At 40.6% G+C, this 22,674-nt stretch overlaps 1 protein-coding gene across 1 annotated transcript in view; it reads left to right on the plus strand.

Moving 5' to 3' along the window:
• Positions 1 to 22,674, plus strand: part of AHR (aryl hydrocarbon receptor) — a 291,464-nt gene that overhangs the window by 223,617 nt on the left and 45,173 nt on the right. The window contains exons 7-8 of the mRNA XM_029589033.1: positions 1,306 to 1,508; positions 6,412 to 6,521. Of these exons, the coding sequence (XP_029444893.1) occupies positions 1,306 to 1,508; positions 6,412 to 6,521 (313 nt within the window). The remainder of the gene's footprint in view (positions 1 to 1,305; positions 1,509 to 6,411; positions 6,522 to 22,674) is intronic.

The raw sequence follows: 22,674 nt of genomic DNA on the forward strand, positions 1-22,674 counted from the left end.
CCGCACGCCACATCTCAGAGCTACAAGCGCTGTCCTGCCGTGATCCCTTTCTCAGAATCACTCCTGAGGCTATCCATCTTCGCACGGTTCCCTCCTTTCTACCTAAAGTAGTCTCACAATTTCACCTCAACCAAACCATATCCTTGCCTACCACGGCGGGTTTGAAGAAATCAGAAGAAGGGCGTTTACTACGCCATCTCGACATCGGCAGATTGCTGCCCAGATATCTGGAAATGACAGAAGACGTACGAAAGACGGACCATCTGTTCGTCCTGCACAGCGGGAAGAAACAAGGAGGAGCGGCATCTCGGCCCACCATCGCCCGCTGGATTAAAGAAGTTATCAGAGCGGCTTACGTAGAGGCCGGGAAGTCACCGCCTCTACAAGTCAAGGCTCATTCTACCAGAGCCCAAGCAGCATCTTGGGCTGAATCTAGGATGCTGTCGCCCGCAGAAATATGTAAAGCGGCGACGTGGTCCTCCCTCCATACCTTCTCCAGGTTTTACCGTCTGGATGTCCAGGCCAGGGAGGACACAGCATTTGCGAGGGCAGTCTTACGCGGTCCTTAGGCAGCCTCCCGCCCAGTCCGGGAGTAAAGCTTTTGTACATCCCACTTGTTCTGAGTCCATCTGGCTACACGCTAGGAAATGTTGAGATTACTTACCTGATAATCTCGTTTTCCTTAGTGTAGACAGATGGACTCAGCATCCCGTCCGGCTGCCGGTATACATGGGTTTCACCAATTCAAGATAGGCCATGTCATTTACTTACATAAGAGCCGTCCCCTTTGTCAGGTGTCGACGCCTTCCGGTTGGGAATGCTGGCGGTCTCCAGCTAATATCAATCGGTCAGGGGAATCCTGTTTCACTATTTCATTGATCGTCAGTACACATATATCCATAACAGCTTTTGCAAGGAAGATTACTGAAGTGCTTCACTTCCTGTGGGGGGGGTATATGTACCCGTGCTGACGTCAGATCCGTCTCCAACTGCTAGCACGAGCACACTATACCCACTTGTTCTGAGTCCATCTGTCTACACTAAGGAAAACGAGATTATCAGGTAAGTAATCTCAACATTGTAATGCTTAAAATCTTGAAGGATCCCATAGTACCAGGATTTAGGGACACACTTAACACAAATGATTTGGTATGATTGACCACTTTTTTTTTAATGGTGTTAGCTCACCAAAGCACTAATAACCATTGATACATTTTCTATAATGAAAGCGCCATGGTAAGAGGCTGTATATGATTTGTTTAGAATGCAGTTTCAGGCCTGAACAAAATTGTTTTTCTCCTCAAGGCCATGAATTTTCAAGGACGGTTAAAGTTTCTTCATGGACAAAATAGAAAAGGAAAGGATGGGTCTGTGATTCCTCCTCAGCTGGCCTTGTTCACATTGGCTACTCCACTGCAGTCCCCATCTATCTTGGAGATTCGAACCAAAAATTTTATCTTCAGAACTAAACACAAACTGGACTTTACTCCTATTGGATGTGATGCAAAGTAAGTGACAAATTATATGTATAGCCTTAAATTATTTCTTAGTTTAATCTAAAACAGAATCATGACTAATAGTAGTTGAAAAATCCTAGATAAAAGCAACTTAAATCATAAAAAGAATCAGTCCAGTCTGGTCTGTTGCATGCCCAAGTATATTCTGTCTTGATATAATTGGAGTTATCCTTTCTAGTTTACAAATGCCATAAAATAAGAAAAGAAAATGGAAAAGATGACAGTGATGATTGAGTTTTGCAATGGAGAAATACAGAAAATCTCAATGAGGTGGCATGGTTTATTCCCTGTCTATTCTGTAAAAAAATATGATTACCTAGTACCAGAAAAAAAATAAGAATTGAAAGGTAATGGAGGTTGGAACAAGCCTTCCACCTCTTCAGTATACGGTAAAAATAGTTTCATGGAGCAGTTGCTTCTCCTTGCACTTCCTCAGTGTTAAAACTGGTGGATTTTAATATCCAGTGATGTCAATCTGGTATCCTTCACAAATTGCATTCACAAGTCAAAGCACCAAAAAAAAAAAAAAAGAAAATTACACAGCAGCTAGTTGTATTGTTTAAAAAGCATTTTCTTTACTTTTTGGGGTTTTTTTTTACTATTGAGTTGCTTAGGGACACCCTCTTGCAATATAGAAACTTTACATTAGATGGTATTGGAAAAATGCATATAAATAAGAATACTCTTGTTCATAATACGCCACCCATTTGTGCAGGTTCTTCATGAGAACTCACACTATTATGTTCAGTTCTGGAGGTTGTACCTCTGGAAAGACCCAAAGTAGAGATGGTCCAGAGAAGGGTTACCAAAAATGGAATAGGGGTGGGGTCTGCCTCAAAAGTCCTATGAGATGAACGTTAAGGATGTAAATATGTATACTTTGGAGCAAAAGTCCCCAAACTTTTTAAGGGAAGGGCCATGTAGGAAATTTCAAATAGTCATGAGGGCCATGGGTGGTGGCATATCTGGCTCTTGGCTAATTTGAAATACTAGGAATGGGAGAAAACAGAGTTCCCAGAGTGTGACAGATAACATGCCAGTAAGAATATTTCTAATTTCCCAGCCATACCCCTGAAAATCCTGCTCCATGGCTTCCCTTTCCCCTGCATTTGCCTCCCTGAGGTGCACCCCCTTCCCTCCTCTCTCTCCCTTTTAATCACTCTCATCCCATCCCTCACCTCTCTACTTTCCTTCTGTCATCCAGTACTCCTTCCTTCCTCTTATTCCCTTCCCTCCCTTCAACTTAATCCCCTCTCACCACATTCAACTGCTTCATCCTACTCCTTCCCCTCCTCTTATTCACCCTCAGTGTTTCAATCTCACCCTTTCCCTTCACTTACACTACTCCACTCACCCAACTCTCTCCCCCCTTTCCCTCTTCCCCTTCTCTTTCTGATTTCCTTCCATCAATCACCTTACCCCATCACTTTACTCACCTCCCTCTCTTCACTCATCCCCTCTCTTCACTCATCCCACTTCTCTACTTTCCCTCCCCTCCTTTCACTTTCTATTCTTGCTATCCTCATTCACTTATTTCTTTTCTTTTCCCTCCCTTACACATCCCCTCCCTTCCCTTAGTCCACTCACCCACTGCTCTTTACACCAGCAAGACCTGGCCTCCCTGCCAGTGGCTTTGTTTCCTGGATCCCTGCTCATATTCTGCCACTGGTGGGCCCTGCCAGAATGCTCATTATTGGTGCAGGTCCTGGGAGTCATCTGCTGGCAGGGCTTGGCCTCGCCACCATTAGTGAGGGTCAATGGTATGGATCACAGGCGTCTTCTGCCTCTGGTGGTGCCTGTCCTGCATGCCAGCAGTGCTGATCATTGGCACATCTCCGTGTATCTTCTGCTAGTGGGGCCTGGCTTTGCTGCCAGTGGCGAGGATCGATTGTGAGAATCCTAGGCATCTTCTGCCGCTAGTGGGATCTGGCCTCCTTGCCAGTGATGAGGATTAGTGGCATGGCTACTGGATGTCTTCTGCCGCTGGTGGGGCCTGGCCTTCCACCAGCATCATATGTCAATGGCGCAGTTCCGTTGCCTCTTCTCCCTACCAGACACAGGTTAAAAAGAAAAACCCTTTCTTCCATGGGCCGAATCCGACTGCGTGAAGGAAAGATCCAGCAGGCTGGCCAAATGAGTTCAGCGGAACATGTTCAGCCCATGTGCCTTAGCTTGGGGACCACTGCTCTAGAGGAAAGAACAAAACAGGGAAGATATGATTGTAATGTTCATAGGTATTAATGATGCACAGGAGATAAAACATGTTCTAGAAGTTCCTTTCCCTTGAACAACGGGTCAAGATATGAGACTGAGGGGATAGATGCAGGAGTAACATCAGGAAATACATTTTATTCACGGAAAGAATAGTAAACATGAAATTTCTCTTGAAGTGGGTGGGCAAGGCTAAAACTGCAACAGATTTTAAGAGTGAATGGGATAAGCATAGGGTATGACTAGTGACAAAAAGTGAAGAGCTGGAAGAAGCACAGCCTAGTGGCACATGTGTAAACTGCTGTACTTGAACAACTCAGTATCTTTTAGAGCTGCCAGAATAAATGGCAAGTGGGTTGTATGAAATAGCAGTAGTCCTAATGGAAACATACCAACAAAAGATAACCAAAGATAGAAGAGCTATTTTATAAAGAGACCATCATTCAGAAATGCTGGAACATTCAGCGCAATTGATTTCCCCTTTTTTTCACATAATCATAGGTCTCAAATGTGCACAGGACATCAATTTTTTATATATAAAGGTGCTTTTTTTCTTTTTTTTTTCATTTAATAATAAAATCTACAGTCACTTACCTTGCAAAACGCCAACATGTCCACTTTTCTTATTTCTTTCAAAAGCAAAATCGGTAACAGGGACTTCAGATGTTTAGCCAAATGAAATGCTCGATGCATTGCACATTTCAGTTCGTCATCAGGGGCATTAGATGTTTCGGCATTGCAGAGTTCTGCTTCCTATCTCCTATCAAAAAACATGGTGGGTGCATAGTCAAAACGCTCTTTAGCATTTTATTACAAAATGGACCAATCCGGGTAGAATACTTAAAAATAAGCCAATAGAAAAACACTCCACATATCTTAGTCAATACGAGGTGTCAGGTTAGCCCAATATATGTCAGTCAATAGCTTCATTCATTCCTGATGGAAAAATTATATTCAGTTTAAAGCTCCATTGTTCTTTGAAATTCAAAATACTAGAAATGTCACCACCTCTTTTTGTTGTCACAACAGAATCTGTCCCCATCTAATATAAATTTTCAAGTTGATGGTCAAATTGAAGACAGTGCTTAACAATAGGAGCTGCTTCTTTCTTCAGCTAAAGATGACTGCAATGTTCTCTTATTCGTACCTTTAAAGAATGTGAAGTCCTGCCAATATATAATAAAAGGCAGCTACACGTAATCAAATAAGTAACGTTTGGTGTTAGACCGGTACATTTAAATGCAACCTTTGATATTGGATCTTCCCATGTTTCACCTACCAAGGAATTGGTAAATTTCACATTTGTTACAAGTAAAATGACCAAATCGTGATTAACACACCAAATGTTATTTATTATATTAAGTGTGGCTGCCCTTTATTATTTATTGGCAGGACTTCATGTTCTTTAAAGGTACAAATAAGAGAATATTATAGTTGTCTTCAGTTGAAGAAAGAAGTAGCTCCCATTGCCTTCAGTGTGACCATCAGTTTGAAGATTTATATTGGATGGTGATTGATTCTGTAGTGACCTCAAGTGATGACATTTCTACTATTTTGAATTTCAAAGAACAATGGATCTTTAAACTGAATTTGATTTTTCTATCAGGAATGCTTGAAGCTATTGATTGGCATACGTTGGGTTAATCTGGCACTTCCGATTGGCTAAGATATGTGGAGTGATTTTCTATTGGCTTATTTTTAAGTATCCACCCGGATTGGTCCATTTTGATAGGAGATAGGAAGCAGAACTCTGCAATGCTGAAACATCTAATGCCCCTGATGAAGAACCCTAACGTGTTGGGCGTTTTGTTTGGCTAAACATCTGAAGTTCCTGTTACCGATTTCGTTTTTGAAAGAAATAAGAAAAGTGGACATGTTTGTCGGCGTTTTGCAAGCTAAGTGACTGTTTTTCATGTGGATTTTATTAGTAAATGAATAAAAAGTAAAAAAAAAAAAAAAGCACCTTTGATGTCCTGTGCACATTTGAGACCTATGTTTATGTGAAAAGGGGAAATCAATTGTGCTGAATATTCCAGCATTTCTTTGCAGAACTGCCTTTTAGTGAATCAGTATACGCCATTGTATGATGGTCTCTTTATTAAAAAGCTCATATATCTTTGGCTATCTTTTCTTGGAATTTATTAAACCTGGGTATTTTTTAATGATTTTTGTTGCTAATGGAAATATAGACATTTATGCAGCTAAGTTCTGGTAGGCTGCAAGTTACAGTAATTAGACTTAATGAAAGCACAGATTCTCAGTTAGCCTGATCACTCTGACAGGCTATATAGGGAGCTAGGAGACTGGATGACTGGATACTCTAATACTGGTAGCTGTTTAGACTATTTCAAAGCTTTGTGGTTAAACATGGAAAGAGAGGGATGCTGTATGTGAGCTAAGTGGATGAATGCTCATTTGCCCAAGATGGTAGAATACAAAGGAGGAAGACAAAAATTGCTCCAGATAAGGTGAGATATTTTATAATTATTCATGCTTGGACTGACATCTGGGATCTATCTTTACAAAGTAGATAGGAGTGATTTGGCAGATGGAATGGAGTAGTTGACCTTTTTCTGCCACCATCTAACATGCTTCTGAATAGCTGTGACCAGCTATGTTTAACCTCAACTTTTCAGTAATTGCACTCTACATTATTATGCTGATTGTCCCTTTTCTGTTGTAGAGGAAGAATTGTGCTTGGATACTCAGAAGCAGAATTATGTATGCGAGGAACAGGATATCAGTTTATTCATGCTGCCGACATGTTGTATTGTGCTGAAAACCATGTCCGAAGTAAGTTGCATTCACTTTGTTAGAACGATTAATAAATATATTGCACACACTATTATATTCTTAAACCTAAATCTTTCAAATGGCCTGAATGAATGAATGAAGAGTTGTTTTTGGTGTATAATAAGACACACTATCTGCCATTATAAAAACTACATCTTGTGAGAAAAAGACACAAAAAAATAGTAAAAATGAACTGAGATGTTAAAAGAGAAAATCAGCGATGTGAAGACTTGCCCCCCCCCCCCCCACGTCATGACGACCAGCCAGCGGCGACCCGATTAACGGCACAATTACACCAGGCGTCGCGTGCCGGGTGTGCTCCCCTTCATGCTAACCTTTGTGCTCCTTCTAATATAATTATGTTTATGTTAATAATTTAACTTTTATTAATGTTATTTAGCTTTTTGCTTTGTTTAAAATTATTTCATTATTGATGTTTAAATGTATTAGACTAAGGAATTTTACTTCCTGCTCATTCTGTTTCATTGTAAACCGGTTTGATATGCATTTTATGCAGGAAAATCGGTATAAAAAAACTTAAAATAAATAAATAAATAAATTATTATCCAGGTTGTGATTGTTCCAAATAGCATTTAACTTAAAACTACTACTAGTGCAGTCACCCAATAACTCAGACCATAGGGCTGCAGTGCAGGAGTTCTGGGTTTGCATTGCCTAGTCACTGAGATCAGTTTGGTCTGACCAATCTGTGCAAGTGATGTGCTATGATACCAAGACAGCACCTTCTGGTTAAGATCAGTACTCGACCCTTGGGACGTCGAGAGTTCAACAGAGCCACCCAGGTTTTTTCTCGCAGATGAGCAGGCTGAATTAGCATTGCTGCCTGGGAAAAGTCCTCCAGTCCTCTAGATGGCGGATCTCCTCAAAGCACACAGAGCAAAGCCTGTGTGTCCTCTTCCACGTGGCTCCCAGCTTGCCTCAGTCTTGTTCTTCCGCATTGCATGTTGCACGTGGAGCTCCTCTCTCCTTATGGTTGCCAATTTTTGGCTACAACTTAGCATACTTCGATCACCTTACTGCAAAACAGCAAAGTGGTGATGCTGAGACTGCCTGGCTTTAAGTTTTGCCAGTGTGCAAAGTGATGTTTGTAACAGATGGCCATGTGATCTGTTACATTTGCCTGGGACCCGCCCATTACCCATCCAGCTGCAGGGACTGCAGCCGCATGTCCCCATGAACACGCAGGCAGCAGATAGCGAAGATAGAGATGCTGAAGGAGGCAGCATCAGGATCCAGCATTTGAGCCATCATGAGGATCTACTCAGTCCTCTCCGGGGCCCAGCTGGGAACCCCCGAGATCAAGGATAAAAAGAGCCTCCTCAGCAGGGCCCTCAGGTGAATCAAGGGCCCCACGGAAGCGTGCCATGCCGCTTCGACGCAGGGAGCGCTGGAAGATTTGCAGCTTCCAAGCCCAGGCAAGTCTTGAGCGCATCGACACACCCGCCCAATGCATCGATTCACCAATGCGACACACAACGCCATGTCGACGCACCGAAACATAGGAAACATGATGCAGGATTGAGGCAAAGGAGAGTGTCTGTCGACACATTGACACACTGATGCAGGGATCCATCCCTGAATGCATCGAAGCAGGGGAGACCCCCACAGACCATCGGGTCCCACATGCCTCTCCGATAAATAACGGCATCGCCTACAGCCCAGCAGCCAACCTTGCATGGGGCCCCTGTTCTGAATCTGGAGCTCGTATTCTCAGACGTGGAACCATCTGTCCACGGGTCGATGGGATCCTCCCATTCATCCGGGGTCTTCTCCGACCTGTCTTCAGCGTTGAGGCGCAAAGGAGAAGGGTCACACCTTCAAGAGCTCTTGGAAAAAGGCACAACCGGGCCCCCCATGTAGAACAGGCACCCATATGGCCCAGAGGCCCAGATTCTGATATCCTACTAGCAGTGATGCCTCCCAGAGGGCCCTTGAGGGAACCCTCCCCTAGGCCACAGGGAACCCTGGTCTCCCAAGTGATGAAGTGATGACACAAATCTCGCAAATACTGATAGTTTCTGTCATCGCTGGAACAGCAGCATGGGCAGGGAGAGCATTCCCCCTGCAGGACTCCACCTTCACCGAGTGAGGGCACCAACTGGCCGGTACTAAGCTCCCCTCGATGCACCTCAGAAAGCTTCCACATATGAGTTATCCTCTAAATCTCCTGGTTCTTCGACAGGTTATCCCTCTGACCCCCCGGTGGAACATCCACAACCTATCTTCCTGCCAGACGTCCTCTCTTACTCCCTAGTTTGTGGAGAAGGTGGGGAATGTCCTCAACATGGAAACCTGGAAGTTGCTGGACCGCCGGGCGGATGTCCTGGGGATACTTAAGATATTCAAGACACCTGCGGAGCCAACTGCATTGCCCTCGCATGCGGTTCTGGATGATTTAATGACCAGAGCATGGCAGTTCCCCTTGTCGGGGCCAGCGACATCCCGTAAAAAAAGACCTGAAATTCCGGATGCACGCATCACACTTTTATAGCATGGTCCAGCTATCCCATGCTTCTATCATGGTGGAGTCAGCCATGAAGAGGGCGAAGAAATCACGACTGCACTCCAGTACCCCTCCAGGGAGGGACAACAAATATTTGGACAGCTTCGGAAGACGTACTTTCCAGGCTGCAATGCTGAATGCCAAGATACAGCAGCATCAGTTTTATATCACCCAATACTTGTACAAGTGCCTCCAATCCCTGAAGCCTGTGGTGATGAGCGCTGACCCACTGGCCCAGCTGCACGAGATGGAGGAAGACCTACACCATTTGCTGCGCATCATTTGAGACATTTGATACCTCAGCCAGAAACTCCGCGGGAGCTATCGCAACCAGATGTTTGGCATGGCTACGGGCAAGTGCTATAAGGGAGGATGTTCATGAGAAGCGCGTCGACTTCTCCTGTCTCCCGGACAACAACTTTGGGGATAAGCTATGGGAGGCAGTGGCCCAGCTAAAAGATCAGAGTGTCACAGTGCAGTCCCTTCCTTCTCCGAGAGATCAGTCATCCGGAAGAAGAAATTATTCTGCCCCCCCCCCCCCCCCCCCCCGTAGAACACACGCGCAATCGCATACGGGCAAACCTTACCCCTCCTTTCGCCCACAGTCGTACCAACCACCCAGGGGACTGCAGCCACAACAAGCACAAAGCCGCATACAACTCAGCTCGCGCCAACCGCATGGCCCCACAGACTCAATCAACTCCAAAACTCGGCAGGGTTTTAGGAACAGCCAAATCATCTCCACTGCTAATGGTGGGAGGAAGACTCTCCCATTTTTATCAATCCTGGGAGAGAATTACGACTGACAGCTGGGTCCTTTAGATCATCAAGGAGTGCGACACCCTAAATTTCAAGTCAACACCGACCATCCCGCATCTCAAGCGGATACAGGGGGATGGAGCGTGCAGCAGGAATGCTTTCAAGGAGGAGATCACCAGACTGCATCCGCCGACTTCATCTCCTTGCAGAATCAGGGATTTTATTCCCCATACTTCCTCATCCCCAAGAAATCGGGAGGACTTTGGCCTATCCTGGACCTATGGATGCTCAACAGATTCATTCGCAAGGAAAAGTTCAAGATGATTTCCCTCAAGCCCATCCTTCCCTTTTTACAGTCCAACAACCGGATGAGTGCGCTAGATGTAAGGGATGCGTATGCCCACATTCCCATCCACTGTACCTGTTGGCAGTACCTTTGCTTCCAGGTCCAGTGGGCATCATTTCCAATACACCAATTTGGACTGTTGTCCCCCCGAGAGTCTTCAAGTGCCTAGCAGTGGCTGTGGCCCATCTCAGGAAACAGGGAATACAGCTGTTTCCTTACCTCGACGACTGGCTGCTGGTTGCCCCAGACCCATCCTCCCTGCAACACAGCCTACGAATCACCATCCGTTGCCTGGAAGAGTTCGGCTTGCTTATTAGCTACGAAGAGTCCAACCTACAGCCAGCCCAAACCCTTCAGTTTATTGGGGCAATAATCAACATGAAAGCAGGTAAGGTGTCCCTGCCGGAATCCAGTGGTCATTCCCTGTGGACCCTGGCTACGCAACTGCTGGCTGTTACACACACTCCAGCCTGACAAGTATTGACCGTCTTCTGGCACATGGCGGTATCAATGTATTTGGTGCCACGCACGTGCCTATGTATGCACCAACTACAGTAGGGCCTATATTTTCATGTAGGGCATTCTACTGTTGTGCCCACCGGTTCAGAAGCCACCAGTTCCGAGGGATCTCAACCTAGTTCTAGAACAGTTGATGCTCCTGTTCTTCAAACTTCTGGACAGCAGTCACATGAGGTCCTCTTCCTGGTCGCCCTCACCTCAGCAAGGAGGGTCAGTGAACTGCAAGCGTTGGTCCACTATTCACCATACCTGGAGTTCTACCATGATAAGGTAACATTAAGAACTCATCCATCCTTCCTCCCCAAGTTGGAATCAGCATTCCACCTCAATCAATCACCTTACTGACCTTCCCAAAGCTGTACAAATCTGAAGTGAAAAGACTGCTTCACATGTTGGATTGAAACATGCCTTAGCTTACTACAAATGGCGCACACATTCTGAGGGCAAAAAGTGGATTAGACACCAATGTAGTCCAAAAAATTCTTTATTTGAATGGAGACACAAGATCATACTCTCGCCCGACTCAGGCCGAGTTTCGCCCCCCACGGGGCTGCCTCAGGGGCTAAAAAACAATTGTAACATATAAAACAATTATAGCTACCTTGAATTAAATAAACTGTATGAATGACCACAGTAATATTGCTTTGTCAATAAAAATGGTGTTACCTGTATGTAGACTTATATATATTCTATATTCAATATATTCTTATAACATGGTTCATGTGTCTGATAGCCTGAAAATAAATTCATTATACAATAACTTAAAAAATGGCGATGTATTAAAATAAATAAACTGGTATTGATCAATCATTTGTAAAAGAGACAATCAATATCAGCAAAAGTTTGGTGAGAAGTACTCTTCACGCCTCTACACTCCTAGACTACTGCAGGTTCAAAAGGATTCCCAGAGGATTACGTATCAATAAACCTCCAAGTATGTACAAAGAAGATTCAGAGTTTATGACAGCATGGGAGGCGATTTTAAACAAATGTTCCTTGGACCTCATGATATTGATCATCAAAACGTCTAAGAAGCGAGAAGAGAATTTAAAGAGTACATTGGATGAACAATTGGAATATCTCAAACAAAATGACTTATGTTTTGATCTGATACATGAGGATTACAAAAAGAATTTATCTGACTTTACCCGTGAGCTCAAGAATGTTAAGTATGAAAAGTTTAAACGCGACGAAAATGATTATAAAAATCATAAGATATACAATTGGCATTTACAGAAAGGTAATAGTGAACATTTTTATAAAAACAGTAAGTTTAATCAACATAGAAATGTGAGACCTAGAGAGGACACAATTTTTAAAGAGAATAAAACCAAGTCAAGTCCCGTACAAGTGAGAAATGCCAAACAAAGTCGCAGTCATACAGAGGGAGATTTTGACCCTTCTGCGCCACTATTCTCTGAATCTGACAATACTAATAATATAAGACAGTTAGTCGCCAATAGACCAATGACTAGAGCACATGAAGTAAATAAACTATGGAGGAAGGACTCAGTTAGAGAAGATCAACCACAGAATAAGACTGATAGTCCTTTTTTACGAGGTTGAGGTACATGGCGTGGTACATGGCGAGAAAGAGGGAGGGGAGAGGGAGAGGATACAATCAGAACCAGTACAACCAATATTAAATCAATCAGATAACACTATTGTCAATTTATCTGCACGCATTTTAACCCAATATGAAACTATGGCACTTCAAAAAGGATTTTCCTTTGTTCCTACTCCTACATACGATGCATTTAAAACACGCACTGAATTATTTAAATTCACTCGCAAACTGAAGATATTTGATATTTTTTCAGATAAGGAGAATGGGACGAATGATATCTCCATTGTCAAAAAACCGAGCAAATGGCTTCCAGATGTGAATACAAATCCAGTTATCCAGACTTTCGAGAGTTTAGTTTTAAGAGATGTAGAAGAGTTGGAAAGAAAAGGGGATCCTAAGAATAAATTTTATAATATGACCCGTTTAGAAAGGGATGCACTTACTGTTTTAGGCAAAGATAGAGAAATTGTAATAAAAGCTGCAGATAAAGGTGGCAGTATTGTAATTATGGACAAAGATAATTATATAAAGGAAATAGAGCGACAATTATCAGATAAAAATTTTTATAAAAAATTAGACAAGGATCCCACTGTTGCTCTTAAGACAGACATTGACAATCTACTTTTAATTGCAAAAAATCAAGGCTTTTTAACTAAGAAAGAGTATGATTTTTTATCAGTTGAATTTCCAGTGCTTCCAATAATTTATATCCTACCGAAGATCCATAAATCCCTCTCCAACCCGCCAGGCAGACCAATCATTTCTGCCAATGGATCTCTTTTAGAACCACTTTCAGTTTTTATCAACACTTTTTTAAAACCTGAAGTCAAAAACATTCCGTCTTACATCAGGGATTCAGCTCATTTCATCACAATTTTAAAAGATTTTAAGTGCACCACAGATGATATTGTTTTAGTCACACTTGACATTGAATCATTATACACCAACATTCCGCAAGATGATGCTTTAAATATGATTATTTTACAACTTTCAGCATGCAACCAACACAAAAGAATACCCAATCACTTTTTGACGGAGTTAGCAGAAATAGTTTTAAAACATAACTTTTTTGCTTTCAACAAAAAATTTTTTCTTCAAATCAAAGGAGTGGCCATGGGTTCCCCCATGGCACCATCAATAGCAAACCTGTATGTAGCACAATTTGAATGTAAATATTTGAAAGAACATCAGTACAAAGACAATATATTGCTATGGAAACGCTATATAGATGATATATTCATCATTTGGAAAGGAACAGTAGATGATCTTCATGAATTTCACAAATGGCTGAACACATTGGATATTAATTTAAAGTTCACATTGAATTTTAATCATTTTAATATTCCATTTTTAGATATTTTAATCACTTTTACAAAAGGCTGTTTTGAGACAGATTTATACCGCAAACCAACGGACACAAACAAATTACTCCATTATTCCAGTTACCACAATAAATCACTGCAGAGGAACTTACCTTATTCTCAATTTTTAAGATTAAAAAAGTTATGTGGCAATGAAACACTTTTTCTTTCCAGATCTGAAGAAATGAAAAACAGGTTCTTAGAGAAATCATATCCGCAGAGATACATAGAAGCAGGTTTTAAGAAAGCTTCAGCACATGATAGGGACAGTTTACTTGAAAAGAAGGACAAAAAAACTAACGACAGAATAGTTTGTCCACTTACATTCACAAACATGTCCTTTCAGATATCAAAAATTTTAAGAAAACATTGGTCTGTCCTTCATTTGATGCCCTGTTTTAAGGATAAGAATATCCTCATTGCAAACAAAAGAGAAAGGAATATAAAAGACTTCATCTCACCATCAGCATTACCCCAGTACAAATCTATAATAAAAGACCACCGGGTCACCGCCCGTGTGGCAATTGTTCTGTTTGTCCTGCAAATATGAAAGTAACTAGCATACAAATACCTGGCACAAGCAGAGAATTTAAATTGAAAACGTTTACAAACTGCAAGACGGCAGGAGTGATATATTTGGCACTTTGTTCTTGCAATAAAGCTTACATAGGTAAAACCATCAGACCTCTGAATAAGCGTATCATAGAGCACAAGAGCAGTATCAAGAGAAAGATAGAATCAAAACCATTAGTACAACATGCTATTCAGATGAACCACACTTTCAACAATTTCAAGTTCTGCGTTATCCAGCAGATGGTTCCAAATTGGAGAGGTGGTGACCTTGATAATAAGCTGTTAAGATCTGAGCAGAAATTTATTTTTGATTTTAAGACATTAGAACCAAATGGATTAAATTTAGATATAGATTATTCTGTCTTTTTATGATATTTATATCACTTCAAGGTCTTGTTTTACTTATTTATAGTTTTTTAGAGATATGGTTTTCGCTGCTTCTATTTATTTATATTGTGGAGGGATAGAGGTGTTTTACTGTCCTTATGGTATTTTTTAGTGATATAATTTTTAGCCAGATGGTTGTTTTACTGTTCTTTAATATGGTTTAGATTTATATTTATTTATCTATTTAAGCAATATATTTATTATATGTATTATTGTTCTTATATTATTTATTGTTTTAAGTGTCTTTTGTACGTCACAGGCGATTTTTCTTATCTATAGATTTTAATTAGTTTATATTTCTGTTTGGCAGTGACATATAGGTGGATAAAACATCAGAGTTACATTTGATGTTTTACATATTCAGATATATTTAGTTGTCATATGTATATAAACATCACTTCAGCACTCCAGTAATTGCTAAATATTACCACACACTTTTTAACATTCTTCATCACCTACTTTATTTGTCTGACTGCTCTTTTTTGCTTTTCAATACTGCAAGCGCAATTTTTACATCCTTTTAAAGATCTGTATCATGTATAATGGAAGTTCAGTTTGTATACAATATATTTTAAATTGGTACCCAACATACAATGCATTCTCACACACACAATCTCTATCATGATGTTTAATTATATTTGAGCAACGGTAGCGCAGCGTTTTGTTGAGACTTCTGCAATGAGAGGAGACTGCCTTGTTTGACAGTAAGGGATATCATCTAGTATATATAAATCGATATTGTACCAAAATACGGGCAATCAGAGAGTTACTCCCCTTTGAATGATTGACATGTAGTTTTGGCGCGGTTTTGACGTTTAAATCTGCACCGCGACTGCGCAGCGTTTTGCTATTGATTCGAGCAGAGATCGTCTTTTCTAACAGTAAGTAACGTTAATAGGGAATTCAAAAAGTTGCGGTTTTTTATAAATAATTCACCAGTTGATTCGAAATCTCCGTTAAGTTTGCTTTTTCGGTGATTGCAGGTCCAATTTATCTAAAGCTGCAATCGTGTAGTGCTTTGATTAGCAATTTTGCCCTGAGCAAACATCGCGGCCTCAGCAGTAAGTCTCTAGCATTTCTAAAGAAACTATTTATGTACAGTCTTTTTAGTAATTCTGTTTAGCAGTGATATAAAGATATAACATCACAGTTACAGCTGACATTTAGATGTCATATGTGTATACAAACATCATCTCAGCACTCCGGCATTAGTTAATATCTCCACACAAGTTTCATTTGTCTGACAGGTTTCTTCTCCTTTTTAATACTGTAAGCGCGTTTTTTAATAATGCAAGCGCAATATTTATTATACAATCTGCATTATGATGTTTAAGCAAAGCAGTGTACCGTTCTGGTAAGGCTTCTACATTGAAAGGAGATCGTTTTTTGACAATAAGGGATATTGATAAGCATTGTGAGTGTTATCCAGCATATATATATATTGATATTATACCAGCATATTCTTTTCAATATTCGACATTTTGAGTTTTAAATTCGAACCGCGACTGCTCAGCGTTTTAGTACTGTGCAGAGATTGTTGTCTTGGACAGTAAGTAATGTTAATAGGGAGCCCCATGCGTTAGTGTCTTTTAAGAATTCAAAAATTATGTTAAATTAAATTCTCTGTTAAATTTGCTTTTCGGTGGTTTCAGGTTTAAAAAAAAATCCCAAGCTGCGATCTTGCTGTGCTTAGTTAAGCAATTTTGCCCTGAGCAAACGTCGCGACCTCAGCAGTAAGTCTAAGGAATTAATAAGCATTTTCAAAGATATACAAGCGCTTTATCATTAGCACAACATTATTTACGTGAGCTATAATATAAAACTATGACATTTTAAGCCAGTGAGTAGTTTTTAAGAACAGTTAGATCATGTTGCATACTTAGTTCTCAATTCAATAGAGTGTAAGAATTTCCTTTTATATTTGGTTTATAATGGTATTACATACCACTTGAAGCTAAAGTATAAATCATATGGCATCAATACAATAATAATCAAATTAAAAATGCATTTGAATCATTACTTTTTGATTATATGAATTTTACAATATTGTAGCATAATTAAATGGAGTTTTCTGATTTAGTATATTATTTAACTTATATATTAAAACTAATGGAGTGATGTTTTTTATTCTTAAATATTTTACAAATGATTGATCAATACCAGTTTGTTTATTTTAATACATCGCCATTTTTTAAGTTATTGTATAATGAATTTATTTTCAGGCTATCAGACACATGAACCATGTTATAAGAATATATTGAATATAGAATATATATGTCTACATACAGGTAACACCATTTTTATTGACAAAGCAATATTACTGTGGTCATTCATACAGTTTATTTAATTCAAGGTAGCTATAATTGTTTTATATGTTACAATTGTTTTTTAGCCCCTGAGGCAGCCCCGTGGGGGGCGAAACTCGGCCTGAGTCGGGCGAGAGTATGATCTTGTGTCTCCATTCAAATAAAGAATTTTTTGGACTACATTGGTGTCTAATCCACTTTTTGCCCACACGGCGTTTTTAGATCACCTACCCTCTTGCTTCATCAGCACACATTCTGAGGCCAGGGCCTCCCAATTCTTTTGTCTCCTTCAACCTGAATGCCCCCAGGCTCCCCATCTCTAAGAGAACCCTATCATCATGGATTTCCCAATGCATTCTGTTCTGTTACATCAGTAGATCTGAAACCCTATCTACCTCACCAAAGGCCCACCAAGTCAGAGCAATGGCAGTTTCCATTGCTCACCTAAGCACGGTGCCTATCGAAGACATATGGAAAGCAACCACGTGGTAGTCACTGCATACTTTCACTTCACAATATTTCCTCAAACAGCAGGCGGCTACAGATGCTGTGGTGGGTTGAGCCATTCTTCTGGCAGGAACAACTAAAGAGACTGTCTGCAACGACATACCAGGTTGAGCACTCTTCAGAATGGATTGTGCTCCACTTCCAGGGACCATGTGGCAGCTCAACCTTCCGCTGGGGACTCCCAGGCAGCATGGCTAATTCAGCCTGCTTATCTGTGGGGGGGGGGAAAGCAAGTTTGCTTACCGTAAACGGTGTGTTCCATAGATAGCAGGGTGAATTAGCCATGCTAACCCACCCGCCTCACTGGACTGTCTCCTTGCCGTGCAGTACGAGCTTGGATAACAGACTGAGGCAAGCTGGGAGCCATGTGGGAGAGGACACACACAGGTACACAGAGCAGAGTTCTGTGTGCTTTTGAGGAGCTCCTCCACCTAGAGGACCGGAGGACGTTTCCCAGGCAGCATGGCTTATTCACCCTGCTATCTATGGAAAACACCGTTTACGGTAAGCAAACTTGCTTTTCCATCTGGGAAGGGGGTAGGAGAGGTTCCAGAATTAAGGACAAAAAAGACCAGAAATAAACCGCCAATCTGAAAAGATCTAACTGGAATTTGCAACTGGACCTTTTGGATCATGTATCTATTGTAGAGACCAACATTTTACAGCAGCAGTGTCACACATTCACTTAATTTTGCCAAAATTTGATTCCAGCATACAATGATTTAAGCAACACAGCTATTTATTTATGTCATGTTTATAAGAAGAAACAAAAATGTTTTAAAGTCATTCTTGGGAACATACTTAAATAATAGATGCAGATGTATTTTCCAGCTTATAGTCACTTTTCTCTTTAAGGAATTCAGTGTAATAAAGTATACTAGGCTTCATACACTTCATGACTTTAGTACACATTTTTGTGCTAAAATTACTTAGAATTTAAGTGGGTTTTAGCGTAGACACAATGTGTGCTAAATAAGCAATAAAAAAAGCAAATTTTAGTGTTTAAATACATGCAAATGACCTGCATATGGAATTATTTCCAATGCAGTAAAATGCGATAAAAAAATGTACTTACTTTTTTTACTTACTTTTTATCACTGATTTTTTACTTCACCCCTTGAGGTGAAGTAAAGTTTTAAGTTCCATTTACTGCTGTGTGAAGTAAAAGGAAGTTTTAAAATAAAAAGTAATTCCCTCCCCCTCCACCCCCCACACACAGCACACATGCCTGTGTTCCCCAGATTGGGACCCCTTGACACAGGATCCCCCTTTTGGGGGGGATCACCAAGCCCCATGGCTCTCATTCATCAACCTCAGGGGCTCCAACTCCTGAGAAGCCCAAGTTTGGGACTCCTGCACCATCTTAATGAAAACCTGACTACATGCCCCTCTTCCCCTAAGTAATCCTTTTACTAAAGCAGCCATTACTCTAATCCCTTTAAGCGCACTTACTAAAGTCTCTCCCTATTTTATCCCACTAACCCCTATTCCAATCCCCACTCTTCCACAATGACCACCCACCTACTGACTGACCCTCCACTTAGCACATCCACTGATACAGCCCTTTAATGCACCCCAACCCCTTTGTTCCTCCTTCTGCCACAGCCATCAAACTAGCCCTCAGCAGTAGGTGTTCAGCCAGAGGATAGAGTAAAGACAGCTGCTGTTCAGTTAATTAGTTCCATGAGAAGCAATTGTGGTTAGTCTAGACTGTTGAATAAATACAATTGCTGCTAAGTTAAATTTTCAAAGGCCTCAGCAATTGAATAATAGCAATGTTTATTTAAGTTCGCAGTGCTTAAGTAAACACAGTTGTGGCTTAATTCATGGAACTGGGACCAAAAATCGCAATGTGAAGATGGAAGAGTAGAAGATAAGGGTGCCGATTGAGGGGTGGGTTAGTAGGTGGGTGTCTAATCTGGTGGTATTGCATTAGTAGGTTGAAATTGCTACATATTTGTGGTCAGGGTGTATTTATTTGGGCACTCGGAGCCTGCAATATCCACAGATCTATGCAGGTAACAAAATCATTCATATCACCACCATCAAATTAAAACGAAACAAGGACATAAAAATATTATTGAGGTGATATTACATCAATGTGCCATATATTAGGACAACAGAGATGGTCAAATGAATACCATTAAGAGCTAGCAGAGAATGTGGAGATTTTTTAAAAATTACTGCATTACTGTGTTTGGTCTATCAATGGGGAATATTAGTGGATTTAGAGGGTTATTGGCATGTGTTAATTAATGAGGAGGGGTTAGTGGAATGCAGTAGTTGATTTGGGGGTCAGAGGGATGTTAGGGGGTCTCAGTGGGGTGCTTTATTTTTATTTTATTTTATTTATAGGCTTTTTATATACCGAAGTTTAGCTAAATTCCTTCACTCCGGTTTACAGGTGTAACAACATATTACAAGCGAAACACAACTGGTGTAACAACATATAAAGAGAGGTTATAACATCAAGTGCAATTTAGTTATATTTAACAGCATATATAGCAACAGATTGTATATATCATTAGTTACAAAGAGATTAACTATTTGTAATAGTATGAGGTGACGTTTATCGTGGGCGTGATTAGCCGATCCCGTCTTTGTAGGCTTGTTTGAAGAGCCAGGTTTTGAGAGATTTTTTAAATATTTTAGCGGTTTGTGATCTTATGTGTTCCGGTAGGGAGTTCCAGAGGTGAGGTCCTGCTATTGAAATGGCTCTGTTTCTTATGGTAGTGAGTTTTACGGTTGAGACTGATGGAATGTCTAGTTGCACTTTGTTTGTTGATCTCGTATTGCGTTGAGAGTTGTCTTTGTATAATGGTGTTTAGGCATGTGCTTTCGCTGTTGTTTATTGCATTGTGGATAATGGTTATATATTCGATTCTCTTTTCTACAGGTAGCCAGTGTAGACTTTTAAGCACAGGAGTGATGTGGTCAGATTTTTTGTGACCTGTGAGTATTCTGGCTGAGGTGTTCTGTAGCAATTGGAGTGGTCGTATTTTTGATTTGGGTAGGCCTATCAGGAGTGAGTTGCAATAGTCAAAGCTGGTGAATATAAGTGATTGTAGAATGGTTCTGAATTCAGGGAGATACAGTAGTGGTTTAAGGTGTTTGAGGATGAGTAATTTGTGGAAGCCCTCTTTGATTTTCATTGCAATGTGTTTTTTGTATTTAAGATCTAGGTCTAACCAAATTACCAGATCTTTCACGTTTTCTTTTAATTTTTGATGTATGTGTTGTCGATTTGGATGGTGTGGTTCTGGTAGATTCCGGAGTTTTTTCTTTCTAGGAGTATACATTCCGTTTTGTCCATGTTAAGGCATAGTTTCATGTGGTTTTAGCATGTTTCTCATAGTGTTGGTAGGAGGCTGAGAGTTTCATTGCATTTTTGAGGGTGTTCATTACGGGTATGAGTAATTGGATATCGTCTGCGTACATGTAGAATGTGATGCCGAGACTCATGAGGAGCTGGCAGAGAGGCAGGAGGTATATATTAAACAGAGTGGCTGAAAGTGCGGATCCTTGGGGTACTCTGGTTTCTAGAGGTATGGCATCTGAGGAGTGATTGTTGTTTACCTTGAAATATCTATTTTTAAGGAAAGATGTAAACCAGTCAAGAGTTTTGCCAGCTAGACCGATGTCAGCTAGTCTGGAGATTAGGCTTTTATGTTCGACCGTGTCATATGCGGCGGAGAGGTCGAGTAGGATGAGGATGTATCTTTGACCATTGTCGAAACCTCCTATTATTGTATTTGATAAGTTGAGTAGCAAGGTTTCTGTGCTATGATTTTTTTCTGAAACCGTGTTGGGTGGGGGTGTAAGATGTTATTTGTTTCGAGATGCTCATGCAGTTGTTTAAGTGCTGCTTTCTCCGTCAGTTTGGCGAGGAGGGGTAAGTTTGAGATTGGGCGGTAGTTGTTCAGATCATCTGATTGAGGTTCTTTTTTTTATTATGGGTTTAATTGTAGCTATTTTTAATTTGTCAGGAAGTTCTCCTTCTTCTAGGGATTTATTTATGATTGCCATTATGGTTGGAGTAATGGTTTGAGCTATTTCCTTTAAAGCTCGGATTGGAATTATGTCGAGTTCATGACAGGCTGGGTTTAGGTTTCTTAGTAGTTTCTCCGTTTCGGCAGTTGATATGGGATCGAAAGTGGACCAGGGTATTATGTTTTTATGATTAGCTGTTCGTTTTGGATTGGGGATTTGTTGATATTCCCTGTTATTTTGCTGATTTTGTTTTTGAAAAACATGGCAAGTTCTTGGCATAGGTTTTTGGTTTGGGATGTGGGATGGTTGTTGTCTAATATTAGGTTGTTTACCAGGTTGTAAAGTGTTTTTGAGTTGTTTGCGGAGCTTTGGATTTTGAGTGTATTGAGGGGAGCAAATGAAGTGCTTTACTGGTTTGGGAGGGTCTCACTGGGGTAAGTCATTGGGTTAGGGTCATTAGTGGTTAGTGCAGAATTTTACCGCACTGATACTACATATTAGTGAATATGAGTTCCTATTTACTGAATAGCAGGATGAAGACAGAGAAATGGGGTATTAGAGATGCATTGCATAGAAAATGGAACAGAGCATATGAGCCTATTAGGATGGGCCAAGAAGTAGAAAATATTTTACAATATCAAAGTGAACCAAATTCAGTGGAAAATATAGAAAACTTCTGGTTAAATAGGCTACAGGAGAATGTTTCACTCAGTTATTTGTTAGAATTCATGGCCACATGGACTTTTGGCTGGCAAGCTTCCCAGACATAAAGATTACATTTTCTTTGAGTCCTCCTTAAATTAGTATCATGTAGGAGTAGAAAGGGGGAATGAAAGAAGGAACTAAAGTGTAGTTATTGTTTGAAACAGTCCTAAATACCTTTAAATTTGTTTTTAACAGCAAAAAATAGAAAAAGTCTGTGTTAAACTAGTAGTCTGTCTACATTTGTTAACACCCCTCATCCTTCTTCCTGCACTGCAATATTGGTTTCATCCTCTTTAACTGCTACTATTACTCACAGTGAACAGTACAAAGTGTAGTCCTTTTGACTTTTTGCAATTGTCTATTTATTTCACTGACCTAGGTCTACTTATCTCCAATCAAGAGAGTACATATTGCTATTTTGTTGAGAGACAGATCTCGCTCTCCTTTTCCCTCGCCTTCTGTTTCTGTGTTGCTTTCTTCCTGCCTTTGTTCATTGCTTCTTTGAAACACATGCATATCTTTTCCTTGAATAGTGCTGCAACCCTGGGACATGTTCTTTCCAGCTATGAGTTCTATTCTATATCCCCTTTTCGCTTTCTTTTTATGGTT

The sequence above is a fragment of the Rhinatrema bivittatum genome, chromosome 2 (assembly GCF_901001135.1).
Source record: "Rhinatrema bivittatum chromosome 2, aRhiBiv1.1, whole genome shotgun sequence".
Lineage (NCBI taxonomy): Eukaryota > Metazoa > Chordata > Amphibia > Gymnophiona > Rhinatrematidae > Rhinatrema > Rhinatrema bivittatum.